Source organism: Protomyctophum parallelum (genome assembly GCF_964188405.1).
Source record: "Protomyctophum parallelum genome assembly, chromosome: 1".
NCBI classification, from domain to species: Eukaryota; Metazoa; Chordata; class Actinopteri; order Myctophiformes; family Myctophidae; genus Protomyctophum; species Protomyctophum parallelum.
The window spans coordinates 469,376-482,089 of record NC_139697.1 but is presented as its reverse complement, the minus strand read 5'-3'; the positions used below and the strand labels follow the sequence as shown (position 1 = coordinate 482,089).

The following is a 12,714-nucleotide window of genomic DNA, read 5'->3' as shown; positions in this document are numbered from 1 at the left end:
ACGTATTTGCCATTTTTGTACCATTTTAAAACATTTAACCCATTCTGAACGGGAACCCATTTTGGTGTTAGCATCATGTTATGCTTTAGCTATTGAAAAATAGCAGATCTACAAGCTCATAGGAGGAGCTAGTATCAAAAAGGGGAATTCGTCAGTCCTTCGTGAACTGGGTAGAAGGAACACACAAGGAATTATCCCTCACACTGGATGAAAGACTAACAATACTTTACACCAAATACCTGATCGATATTATTAGGACAACAATAGTCTTTTAATTTAATGAAAAATAGCCCATCTACACTATAGGGATTGTGAATGCTCTGGTGAAATTATAAAATATATATACACTGTACTGGGAATGCACTCATCAAAACGCTCATTCAGGACCAATAACTTATTTAATCTTGCTCATGAACTGTAGGCTCATTTAAAAATCAACATGCTTTTATCTTTGCAACATACATTGTTGTTTTCTTCTTGTATGCCAACACATCGACACAAAGTACCTGATGAGACCATCGTTAGCTCGCCCAGCTGCTATTTTCACTTATCTTTTTAGATTAGCTTCCATTAAAGGACCACTTCACCACTTTTCAACCTATCGTCATACAATAGGTACTCACTAATAATCATGAAAGAAATGGCACGATTTCTTTCCTACTCAGTCTGTGTCTCATAGGACGGCTTTGGGCAGTTTAGAAACCGTCTTCCAGTGACATCATCATCATTAGGCAGATATATATATTTTTTAGAGCTGGGACTCGATTAAAAAAAATAATCTAATTAATCAGAGGCTTTGCGATTAATTAATCTAGATTAATCAAATTTTAATCGCATATCAATATTCAACCCGAGAACAGCGATAAACCTTTTTTTTTAAATGTTTTTTGGTATCCCAGTGAATCAATGAATAGTGACTACAGGATAGGATACCACTCATTTTCAACATTTTACTGTCATTAATATACCTGTTGTGGAAATAATAATAAAAAGTCACCCCATTCTGTGTTGCCTAGAACTGGAGGTCTGAATTTTTTTTAGTAACAGTAACAAGTACATCTCAGTGACATCACAAAGCTGTACTTACTTCATATTGTTACTGTTTTTTGTCAGACCTCCAGTTCTAGGCAACACAAAATGGGGTGACTTTTTATTATTTCCAGTTTTCAGTACTATAGAAAAGCGCCCAGTGAGAAACGTTCCGCGGTGAAAAAAAAGGTGCGATTAATTTATCTGTAGTTAATCGCGATAAATTTTTCTGTAGTTAATTAATCTAAATTAATCGCAATTAGTCCCGGCCCTAATATTTTTTTAACAAGACTTTTGTACAAAAATATTTAGATTTTCATTATCGTGAGAACGATGGCTTCCATTTTCACATTGCAACTTTTCAGGACTAGAAAGCCTGCAGTTTCTATTATAGCTTGTATTCCCCATCGATGATGTCACTGGAAGACGGTTTCTGAACCGCCCAACAGCCCTCCTATGAGACACAGACAGAGTAGAAAAACATTGCACAATTTTTTTCATGATTATTAGGGCCGATTCATACTCCTATTTTAGAGCCGAATAAAAGTGGGTTCGGCTCTGTAGTGCCTACAATGTGACGTCATTTGGCTCTGTAGAGCCTACAATGTGACGTCATTTGGCTCTGTAGAGCCTACAATGTGACGTCATTTGGCTCTGTAGAGCCTACAATGTGACGTCATTTGGCTCTGTAGAGCCTACAATGTGACGTCATTTGGCTCTGTAGAGCCTACAATGTGACCTCATTTGGGGTTCGGGGGGGGGGGGGGGTACCGTCCTAAAGTCGGCTCTTCGGTGCTACTGAAAGTTTCTGACGAGCCAAAATCATTTCGGCTCTACAGCGCCGAAACAGCGGTGAAATAGGAGTATGAATCGGCCCTTAGTGAGGACCTGTTATATGAAGATAGGTTGAAAAAGTGGTCCTTTTTTAACACTCCCGAGCGCCCAGGACGAAGTTCACCGTCCTTTCAATTAGTAACACCCAGCGTCTTTCTATTAGTCTTGTCCCTATATCAGGGGTTTTCAACCGGTGGTCCGCGGGCCCCTGGTGGTCCGGAGGTACTGCTGGTGGTCCGCAGCCAGGCATTCAGAAAAGTTATATTTTTGCCTTTTTTTTCTTTACTTTTTTTATATAATATAAAACTTATTTGCACTCTTTTTACTTGTTTGTAAATAATAATAACTTAAGTCGAATCTAACATTAAAAAAGTCAAGTGCTCAAGGTGTCAAATAAACCAAAAGAAAAGCAGACGGAGTCATCTGCTGCCAGCGGAACAACCATCCTGCTCTTCCACCCAACGCATGCATGCTTACCGTGCTTGCTGCCCAAGGCAAGCACGGTAAGACGTTGCCATAAATTATTCATTCAATTCATAATAATACGTTTGGGAAAGTCAAATCTCCCTGCCAGAGTTATAATATCTGCCGCGGATCGATTGAATAGTCTCACATAATACGTGACGTATTCACTATTCAATGTGCAACTTCTCAGTCTATCGTTGCCGAAAAGGCAGAGCTACAAGCTCACAACTCCAGGTTGTAGGTTGGTTAAAATAAAGAGAAGATTATTAAAATAGAATAAGATAAAAAATATATATTCTGTTTGTGTGTGTGTGTGTGTGGGGGGGGGGGGGGGGTCAAACCTACTGTGACTGTCAAATGCACCAAGTGTCAAATGTGAAATCGATTATTATTTTGAGACTTATTTTGAGTCCTGCTTTAGTACAAGTAAAAAACACTTTAGTAAAACTTCTGATAATAAAATACTTTGAAACAGTTTCTTTGTCCAGCTCATGAATGTAGCCTGTGATAGTGTGATTAGTGAGTAACAAGTAAGAAGAAAACAAAAACAATCTTAACCCATGGTGCATGAATGCCCCACCACTATTGTGTCGGGTGGGTCCATCGTATAGATCTACGATGAACCCACCCGACACAACAGTGGTGGTCCCCAGGCTGCTGCTAGTCAGAATGGTGGTCCCTGGATCAAAACCAGTTGAAAACCCCTGCCCTAGATGATGTCTGTGCATTCAATATAAACCACATCCAAACTCTAAGACAACATCTACTAGTCATTAGCCCTACTACAACGTCCCCACAGTGGTAAATCAGTCCTATATATTTATTAAGGCATTTAAATGTAGTCCCTTCTGCACTTCTATTAAAAAGGCATGTTTCACTTTCAAACACTTCCGGGGTGCCATTTTAGCGTCCACTCTGGCTTTCGTTCGACCCCGTTTCGTTCGTTCGACCCCGTTTTAACCCATTCTGGGGGGCGGGAACACCTTTTTTGGTGTTTTAACTATAGCATTATGTTATACTTTAGCTATTGAAAAAAGAAAAGAAAAAAAAAAAGCAGATCTACAAGCTGCCACCGAGTGGCGCGCTACGAGCTCGTAGGTCTGCTACTTTTGAAAAGATCGTGGAAATGCGGCACAAATCTTTGAATATATACAGTATTCCGTCAGAAGACTTTTTATTTTATTTTTCGACGTCAGGCGTAAATGGGTTAAAGTGAAACACCAGTTTTAAACAACACCTCAATTATCTGTGTGTGTGTGTGTATATATATATATATATATATATATATATATATACACACACACACATGTGTATATATATATATATATATATACACACACACGTACAATCCACTTTTTCCATTTCATTTGGTGTGGTGCTGCAGGTTCAGAGTCTGTTTTAGGCGGCCGGCTGCTGGGCGTCCCTTTTCCGCTTCTTCTTGGACTTTGGCGTTTGGCGGTCCCCGTTGAGCGCGGCGGTCCGCCCGCCGCCCCCCTCCTCCTCCTCCTCCCCCCCGGGCGCTGTCCTCTTCCTGCTGGGCTTGTCGCTGAGGTAGCCGCTGGAGTCGCTGTGGTGCTGGAGCTCCCTGGGGGAGAGCTCCTGGAGCTCCATGGGGGAGAGCTCCTGGAGCTCCATGGGGGAGAGCTCCCTGGGGGAGAGCTCCTGCTCCGTCTCGCCTGGCTTCTCCTTCTTCTTCTTCTTCTTCTTCTTCTTCTCCTCCGTGTTGTCTGCGTCCGCGTCCTCCTCTGTGAGATGAGAGGACATAAGAGGTTTATAAGAGGACATAAGAGGTTTATAAGAGGACATAAGAGGTTTATAAGAGGACATAAGAGGTTTATAGAGGGTAACTTGTCTCTGTGAGATGAGAGGACATAAGAGGTTTATAGAGGGTAACTAGAGGACATAAGAGGTTTATAGAGGGTAACTAGAGGACATAAGAGGTTTATAGAGGGTAACTTGTCTCTGTGAGATGAGAGGACATAAGAGGTTTATAGAGGGTAACTAGAGGACATAAGAGGTTTATAGAGGGTAACTTGTCTCTGTGAGATGAGAGGACATAAGAGGTTTATAGAGGGTAACTAGAGGACATAAGAGGTTTATAGAGGGTAACTTGTCTCTGTGAGATGAGAGGACATAAGAGGTTTATAGAGGGTAACTAGAGGACATAAGAGGTTTATAGAGGGTAACTTGTCTCTGTGAGATGAGAGGACATAAGAGGTTTATAGAGGGTAACTTGTCTCTGTGAGATGAGAGGACATAAGAGGTTTATAGAGGGTAACTAGAGGACATAAGAGGTTTATAGAGGGTAACTTGTCTCTGTGAGATGAGAGGACATAAGAGGTTTATAGAGGGTAACTAGAGGACATAAGAGGTTTATAGAGGGTAACTTGTCTCTGTGAGATGAGAGGACATAAGAGGTTTATAGAGGGTAACTAGAGGACATAAGAGGTTTATAGAGGGTAACTTGTCAAAGTTAAATTTCTAAAACGGGTAGTCCCAATACTTGGCTCTCTGATTGGCTGGTTACCGTCACGTGACCGGTGTGAATTCCACCGATAACCCACAGATTAATTTAAACGTGTCGGACGATTATGCAAAAAACTAAATCCATTATCTGTTACTAATAAAAAGGCGTGTCCTTACTCTTCTTCTTCTTCTTCTTCTTCTTCTTGGGGGTCTGGTCAGTGGAGTCCTTGCCAGGAGGTTCGGGCAGCGCGGCGGGGTCCGGCACCTCTGAGCTCTCGCCCAACGCCAACATCTCCTGGACCCTGAAGGAGAGGACACCGGACATTAGGGAGAGGACATTAGGGAGAGGACATTAGGGAGAGGACACCGGACATTAGGGAGAGGACATTAGGGAGAGGACACTGGACATTAGGGAGAGGACATTAGGGAGAGGACATTAGGGAGAGGACACCGGACATTAGGGAGAGGACACCGGACATTAGGGAGAGGACATTAGGGAGAGGACATTAGGGAGAGGACATTGGGGAGAGGACACCGGACATTAGGGAGAGGACATTAGGGAGAGGACACCGGACATTAGGGAGAGGACATTAGGGAGAGGACACCGGACATTAGGGAGAGGACATTAGGGAGAGGACATTAGGGAGAGGACATTGGGGAGAGGACACCGGACATTAGGGAGAGGACATTAGGGAGAGGACACCGGACATTAGGGAGAGGACATTAGGGAGAGGACATTAGGGAGAGGACACCGGACATTAGGGAGAGGACATTAGGGAGAGGACACCGGACATTAGGGAGAGGACATTAGGGAGAGGACACCGGACATTAGGGAGAGGACATTAGGGAGAGGACATTAGGGAGAGGACACCGGACATTAGGGAGAGGACATTAGGGAGAGGACACCGGACATTAGGCAGAGGACACCGGACATTAGGGAGAGGACATTAGGGAGAGGACACCGGACATTAGGGAGAGGACATTCGGGAGAGGACACCGGACATGAGGGAGAGGACATTAGGGAGAGGACATTAGGGAGAGGACACCGCAGTGTAGATTTCGTCGTCTAAAACTAAGACGAAAAATGTTCGTCGACTACTTTTTTTCACTGACGAAAACAAAATGGAATCTAAATGAAAACTAAGCCATGACTAAAACTAAGACTAAATATACTGACAATTTCGTCAACAAATAAAAACTAGACTAAAATGTTAGGAAGGGACTAGTGGACAAGAGATCCAGTATAAGTCATTTTACACTTGGTTGCATGCTGAAAATAGCAGATTTACAAGCTCACAACTCGTCGCAGCGTGTAAAATCAGCCATTACGACTCAGCCTCAGCCTCAAGGCCCCTCCAAATTACATTTTAGTCAACTAAATAAACTGTACATTTAGTCGACTAAGATCTTATGACATTTAGTCGACTAAAACTGGACTAACAATAAGACATTCCAGGTAACTAAAATGTGACTAAAACTAAATGAAAACTATTCAAGAGACTACGAGTCACGACTAAAACTAAAATCAAAATTTGGTCTCTCGGGCCATTTTCAAACGCTTCCGTCGTAGGTGTGAAAAATGTTCGTCTGACGAACACCAAACAGAAACTAAATGAAAACGAAGCTATGATGACTAATATACTAATATATCGACAATTGTCAAGAAATAAAAACTAGACGTTAGGAAGGGACTAGTGGACAAGAGATCCAGTATGAGTCATTTTACACATGGTTGCATGCTGAAAATAGCCGATCTACAAGCTCACAACGCGTCGCAGCTTGTAGATCGGCTATTTTTACATCAAGGCCCGCCCGCCAGAATACATTTTGATCGACTAAATCAAATGTAGATTTAGCCGACTAAAATCGCATGACATTTACTAGTCACAGACTAAAACTAGACTAACCAATTCTGACCGGGCACCCATTTTGGTGTCGGCATCATGTTATGCTTTAGCTATTGAAAAATAGCAGATCTACAAGCTCATATCGTGCCACCGAGTGGCGCGATACGAGCTTGTAGGTCTGCTATTTTTTGAAAAATCGAAGAGCGACTGACATTTTTAGAATCTGATCTCAGGTCAGAATGGGTTCATCAGACCAGTGTGTGTCCAGTGGAAACCCTCGTATGAATCTGATCTCAGGTCAGAATGGGTTAATCAGACCAGTGTGTGTCCAGTGGAAACCTCGTATGAATCTGATCTCAGGTCAGAATGGGCTAAACACTAAAACATTCTAGGTGACTAAAACTAATTGAAAACTGTTCAAAGGACTATGACTAAGATCCAATGTAGCTGCCAAAACCAACACAGACACACACACACACACACACACACACACACACACACACACACACACACACACACACACACACACACACACACACCTTGTCCTGTCCAGGCGTCCTCTGATCAGCAGCACGCCGGCCGTGTCGGCGTCCAGCTGGGACACCTCGAACTCCAGCTCGGACCCTATCCTGGGCCCGGCGTCCCTCCACACGTCCACCGACACCAGGCCCGGTTTGGGGATGCTGGCGTTGAAGGAGCCGTGCACCAGGCAGCCCACGAACGTCGCGCCCAGCTTGTTCACCGTGCCCTGGACAAAGACAAAGCCAGATACACAAAGCTCGCAACATTACGTGTGTTGCTCGTAGAGGCAGCCATTTTCTTTACAACACGGCATTGTACGATGAAGTATAACACGGGACTGGAGGGGAGCATGGGTCATCAGGCAAAGCACTGCTTATACGACTCAAACGGGTCCCGGAAAAAATAAAAAATAAAGGAGACCGTGCTTTAACCCATTCTGACCTGAGATCAGATTCTAAAAATGTCTATTACATCCTGACAGTTTCATTATTAACCCATTCTGACCTGAGATCAGATTCTAAAAGTGTCTTTGATTTTTCAAAAATAGCAGACCTACAAGCTCGTATCGCGCCACTCGGTGGCGCGATATGAGCTTGTAGATCTGCTATTTTTCAATAGCTAAAGCATAACATGATGCTGACACCAAAATGGGTGCCCGGTCAGAATGGGTTAACCCATTTTGGGCGGCAACCCCTTTTGGTGTTAGCATTATTATGCTATGCTTTAGCTATTGAAAAATAGCAGATCTACAAGCTCATAGCATGCGCTACGAGCTTGTAGGTCTGCTATTTATTTTTAAATCGAAGAACGACTGACATAGAAACATAGCTTTTTCAGAAAACTGTCAGGATGTAGAAGACAAATAGTTGTATAGTGTATTATTATTAATCAGATTCAATAGAATAATCACTATGAAAAGAAGTGATAGTTGCAATCATCACACACACACACACACACTCGTCTCCCTAGACACTGACAGCACAGATATTTAACCCATTCTGAACGGGAACCCATTTTGGTGTCAGCATCATGTTATGCTTTAGCTATTAAAAAAATCGAAGAACGACTGACATTTTTAGAATCTGATCTCAGGTCAGAATGGGTTATAATCAGACCAGTGTGTGTCCAGTGGAAAACCTCGTATGAATCTGATCTCAGGTCAGAATGGGTTAAAGAACAAAGACATCCTCTCTCACCAGTAGTCTCTGTCCCTGTTTGGGCTGGAAGATGACGAAGTTGGCCTGTATGTCCAGGTGGATGTAGCCGCTGTCGTCGTATATGTCTCCATGTTGGCCCACGATCCTGATGTCTTGGTAGGCCAGGGGCACCCCGTGGAGACTGCCAAGGGGACAAAGCACAGAGGGTAGAGTTAGGGTACGCCAGGGGCACCCCGTGGAGACTGCCAAAGGGGACAAAGCACAGAGGGCACACACATGGGGCAGAGAATGTTAGGAGAGGCGGGGCTGAATTCCCTCAACAACAACAAAAAAAAAGGCACTTTTGGCAACAGTTGTGAAAACAACAGATCGCACCGCGCACTCTTTAGCTACTTAAAACTTCTCCTGCATAAACGCCATTTAATCCATGTTTCGGTGCTGCGTAATAGTTTTAATTGCGCGGCAAAGACTTGTTTTACACAGCAGTATAACCATGTTCTATATTTTGATCATAATATAGACCCAATTACTGAATGTCAAGATTCCAGGTTTTCTTCGGAATATTTACGACACTGATTTGATTTACTACGACACCATGGCACAATGAACTGAGTTACAGACCTGTTAATCAGACCAGTGTGTGTCCCCAGTGGAAACCTCGTAGAATCTGATCTCAGGTCAGAATGGGTTAAGGTCATTCAGGGCTATATTCAGGGCTCATTTTCATTTGTATGTCGTGGCAAAAAAAGAAAAAAAAAAAATGACAAAAAATGTCCACCACAAGCCAGCAGCAATGCATGACTAATGCTTGTGTAGCCCAGAGCATAGAGTAGGAACAGTTACGCAAACTCTGTTCACTTCATCATGGGGCTTCAGTCCAATGGCGGCTCTTCTACATAGACTGCAATTGAGAATAGGGACAAGTAGGCAGAAATGCACTGGACCCAGGCCAGGCAACAGCCAGCTTTAATGATCTTAAATACCCTTTATTTTTAAATTGTTTGTAGTAATCGTACAACATAAACATTGCAGAGACTTTAGTTGTTACTGTACACTACTTTAAAACAGTTGCACACATGCCTAAAATAGCTCTTAATTGTATTTCTAACTCCAGCTTTAAGGTCCCAGTCCAGGCTGCATGAACAGCGCTCGGGTTCTGCCCCCTCAATATAATATCGTAACTCTTCTTTTAGATGGCTCTGGTGTAGCCCCCAGTCTGCAACAGCCTAGACCTAGAATGTCTGATCATTCATATACTTACTTAGTTTGTTCTAATTAATCATAATAATTATATTAATAATCGATAATTCTCATGTATCACAGGCATAGAACCCTTCCACCCGTTCCTGTTTAATTGAATTATGCGCGGCCTAAAATGTGATTAATGCTCCGTTTGTACTCACCCATTAAATAACAAAACGTGTATTTAGTCAATTATCTCCACTTTTTCACGAGATAAGATGCACACGGACGTCTCCCCCCCCCCCCCCCCCTCATCACCATTTTGACCAGGGAAACACAAAGGTTTTGGTCACACAATTGGCAAGGCAAGGCAATTTTATTTATATAGCACCTTTCATACTCAAGGCAATTCAAAGTGCTTTACAGAATAAAAACAAATGCAGAGTCTAAAATCACTCTGGTGCGATTAATTACCCAGCACCTAATCGCAAGACAAGACACCATGTCAGTGTCAATAGTGCGACGCAAACATTTATGCTTCCCTGGTCAATTGGTGATCAGAGGAAGATTTGATTTAATGAAGTCCAGCTGTCATTCCGATTCCGGGCCCCTTTGCCCGGAGAGAAAGACGTCCGTGTGCATCTGGTGAAAAAGGTGGAGATACTAAATACACGTTTTGTGCCAGACGCCCAGACCTTTCACATGGACATTAAACAAACTAGATGACCATTATTATTTCACTCCACTTCGGAATTATTTAATGGTGAGTAGGCTGCTACACACGGAGCATGTATATCCTATTTAATGCCGCCATGTTGCGCCCGACCAGAAATTAACCAGGCTGTATGTGAAATACTTTGCAATGTACCGGTATCATGTAACAAGTAACAACAGAGACATTCTAGGGCTAGCAACAGTTTGTGCTTAAAATGTAGTTTGTGCTTAAAATGTACTGTAAATTCTACAAACTCAAACTGTTAATACATATTTCAATCAAACAGCCCTGGTCTGGCGAGTGGAAGTCAGTCCCGGGCGGGTTCAATCCCCGCTTCCGAGCATATATATATAAATGCTACACAGAGTATTTCGATATTGCAGTATAGTGTCATTAGTGTCAGCCTGTACCGTGTCAGATAAGTAAGCCTGGGACCGAGGCTAGTAGGCTACCGTGTAGAATACTAGAATGTGAGGTACTTTTTCTACCACTGGTTCCTTGACAGTGTGAGAACCACTGAGTTACAGTGTAGTAACTCAACTGTACAATTATACGACGACAAAGAAAAAGCCAAAACTATATATATATATATTATATATACACACACACACACACACACACACACACACACACACACACACACACACACACACACATACCTCTCGGAGTATCTGAGCAGCTCCGTGTCCAGCTCCAGCTGAATGCCGCTCCTCCGTCTCCGCAGGAACATGGGGGACAGAGCCAGGTGTCTGCGGTGGACGTGCAGCACCAGGCAGGAGTAGGGCGCCGACAGCAGCGCGCAGGCGGCCGAGAACGAGGGCAGGAGCGCGGCCACGGGGACGGGGACGGTGGTGGTGGCCTGCATGGACGAGGAGGAGGCGGCCCGGTGTCGGTGTCGCCACCGCCGGGTGTCAGGCTGTTGGAGGAGGGCGGCGGCGCCTCGCTGGACATTGCTCCCCCGCTTCGGGTGGTGGTGGTCGTGGTCGTCTCCACTTCCAGCATGCTGCAGCACGAGGTCCGCCATGCTGTGTGTTGTTGTTGAGATTGAGAAGAAGGCTAGTTTAGTAGTAGTGGTAGTGGAAGCTTAAGAGCGCTGGTCCATGAGGAGTAATAGGCTGATGCTACATCCCTATAACCTGCTTTCTCTGCACCATTTAAGGCCGTTTCCAAATGTTAACTTAAAATGTAAAAAAGACCAATATTATTATGAAGAAAACAAGATGTTAAGACCGCTAAAAAAATAAAGTTTTACCTTCCGAAAAAGCGTTTTTTTGTTGTGTTGGCTTCTGAATGTAGCTCTTTTAACATGTAGTAATGTCCATGATGTGAGTGGAAGAAGCAGTGAAAAACAGGAAGGAGTCAACGAGCGCTGATTTCCGTTTGCAGGGAGGACAGGAGGACACCACCAAAGCCCCCACAGTGAGGCTATCCAACGTTGAAGATGTACCACCAACCTAACTGGCGAAATGTGGAACTGCAGAACTTTTAATGGAGGTGGACGGACGTCCTCGTCATAGCACGTCATAGTACATATGTATAGCATAGTAGTGTATATATGTATAGTTTATATGTATAGTTTCATTATGTAGATATTCCACTGTTACTTTCTTAGCTTACGCATGTTTCATGATAAATGCTTTTTATGTGATGTATTCCCATGCTTTTTTTGTTCTTGCTTATAATGTAAATCGCTCTGGATTAAGAGCGTCTGATAAATGCCTACATTGTAAATTGTAAATTGTTCTTGACGTCACGTGCGTAAGCCAAAGGACCTCGACCCCACGCCCCCTTTCCAGACCTAGTGGCGATGACGTGACGTCACACCATGGACATTATTACGGGTGCGTTCGGAAATGCGCACTGGGAATGTGGTCAGTTTGTTGAGTGTGGTGGGCGGTGACGTCACAGAGTGCGTTCAGTGTGCCTTATTTACGAACGACCGCAGCTGTGACGCATTCACACGAATCACACCGGCCAACCCCAGCTTCAGGGTAGGGTCGCTCAGTGCGTGCACTCGGCACACCCGGTGCCCAGCGCACTAGATTTTCGAACGACAACGCACCGAGTGCACTGAATAAACGAACGACACGAGAGCACACCAGTGCATTCAGGGCGCATTTCCGAACGCACCCTACATGTTAAAAGAGCTACTACATTCAGAAGCATAAAAAAAAAAAAAACGCTTTTTCGGAAGGTAAACTTTATTCTGTTTGTTTTAGCGGTCTTAACATCTTGTTTTCTTTCATACTAATATTGGTCTTTTTACATTTTAAGTTAACATTTGTAAACGGCCTTAAATGGTGCAGAGAAAGCAGGTAGGGATGTAGCTCTGGTCCATAGAACCGAAGTCTGACGTCACTTTCAGTAGAGGGCGTCAGTCCCCAGGTTCATGCATTTTTTTTGTTGCATTGAAATCGCCATAGGAGGATTTTTAGATCGCTTCATATAAGAACTGTGTTTGAAAAATAAACATGTCATCCCGGCGCTTCACTCATAT

General features: G+C 43.6%; 1 protein-coding gene across 2 annotated transcripts; it reads right to left on the bottom strand.

Moving 5' to 3' along the window:
* Positions 1-3,506: 3,506 nt before the first annotated feature.
* Positions 3,507-11,531, bottom strand: polr1f (RNA polymerase I subunit F). Of its 2 annotated transcripts, XM_083762336.1 has the most exons (6): positions 11,470-11,531; positions 10,877-11,242; positions 8,360-8,501; positions 7,181-7,389; positions 4,972-5,096; positions 3,507-4,073 (listed from the first exon to the last, which is right to left on the bottom strand). In XM_083762336.1, the coding sequence occupies exons 1-6, from the start codon at positions 11,523-11,525 to the stop codon at positions 3,727-3,729; spliced, it is 1,245 nt and encodes a 414-aa protein (XP_083618462.1). In that variant the 5' UTR covers positions 11,526-11,531; the 3' UTR covers positions 3,507-3,726. The 2 variants fall into 2 exon arrangements, with proteins under 2 accessions (XP_083618462.1, XP_083618463.1); XM_083762337.1 differs by lacking the exon at positions 11,470-11,531 and having other exon boundaries at positions 10,877-11,308.
* Positions 11,532-12,714: the final 1,183 nt, after the last annotated feature.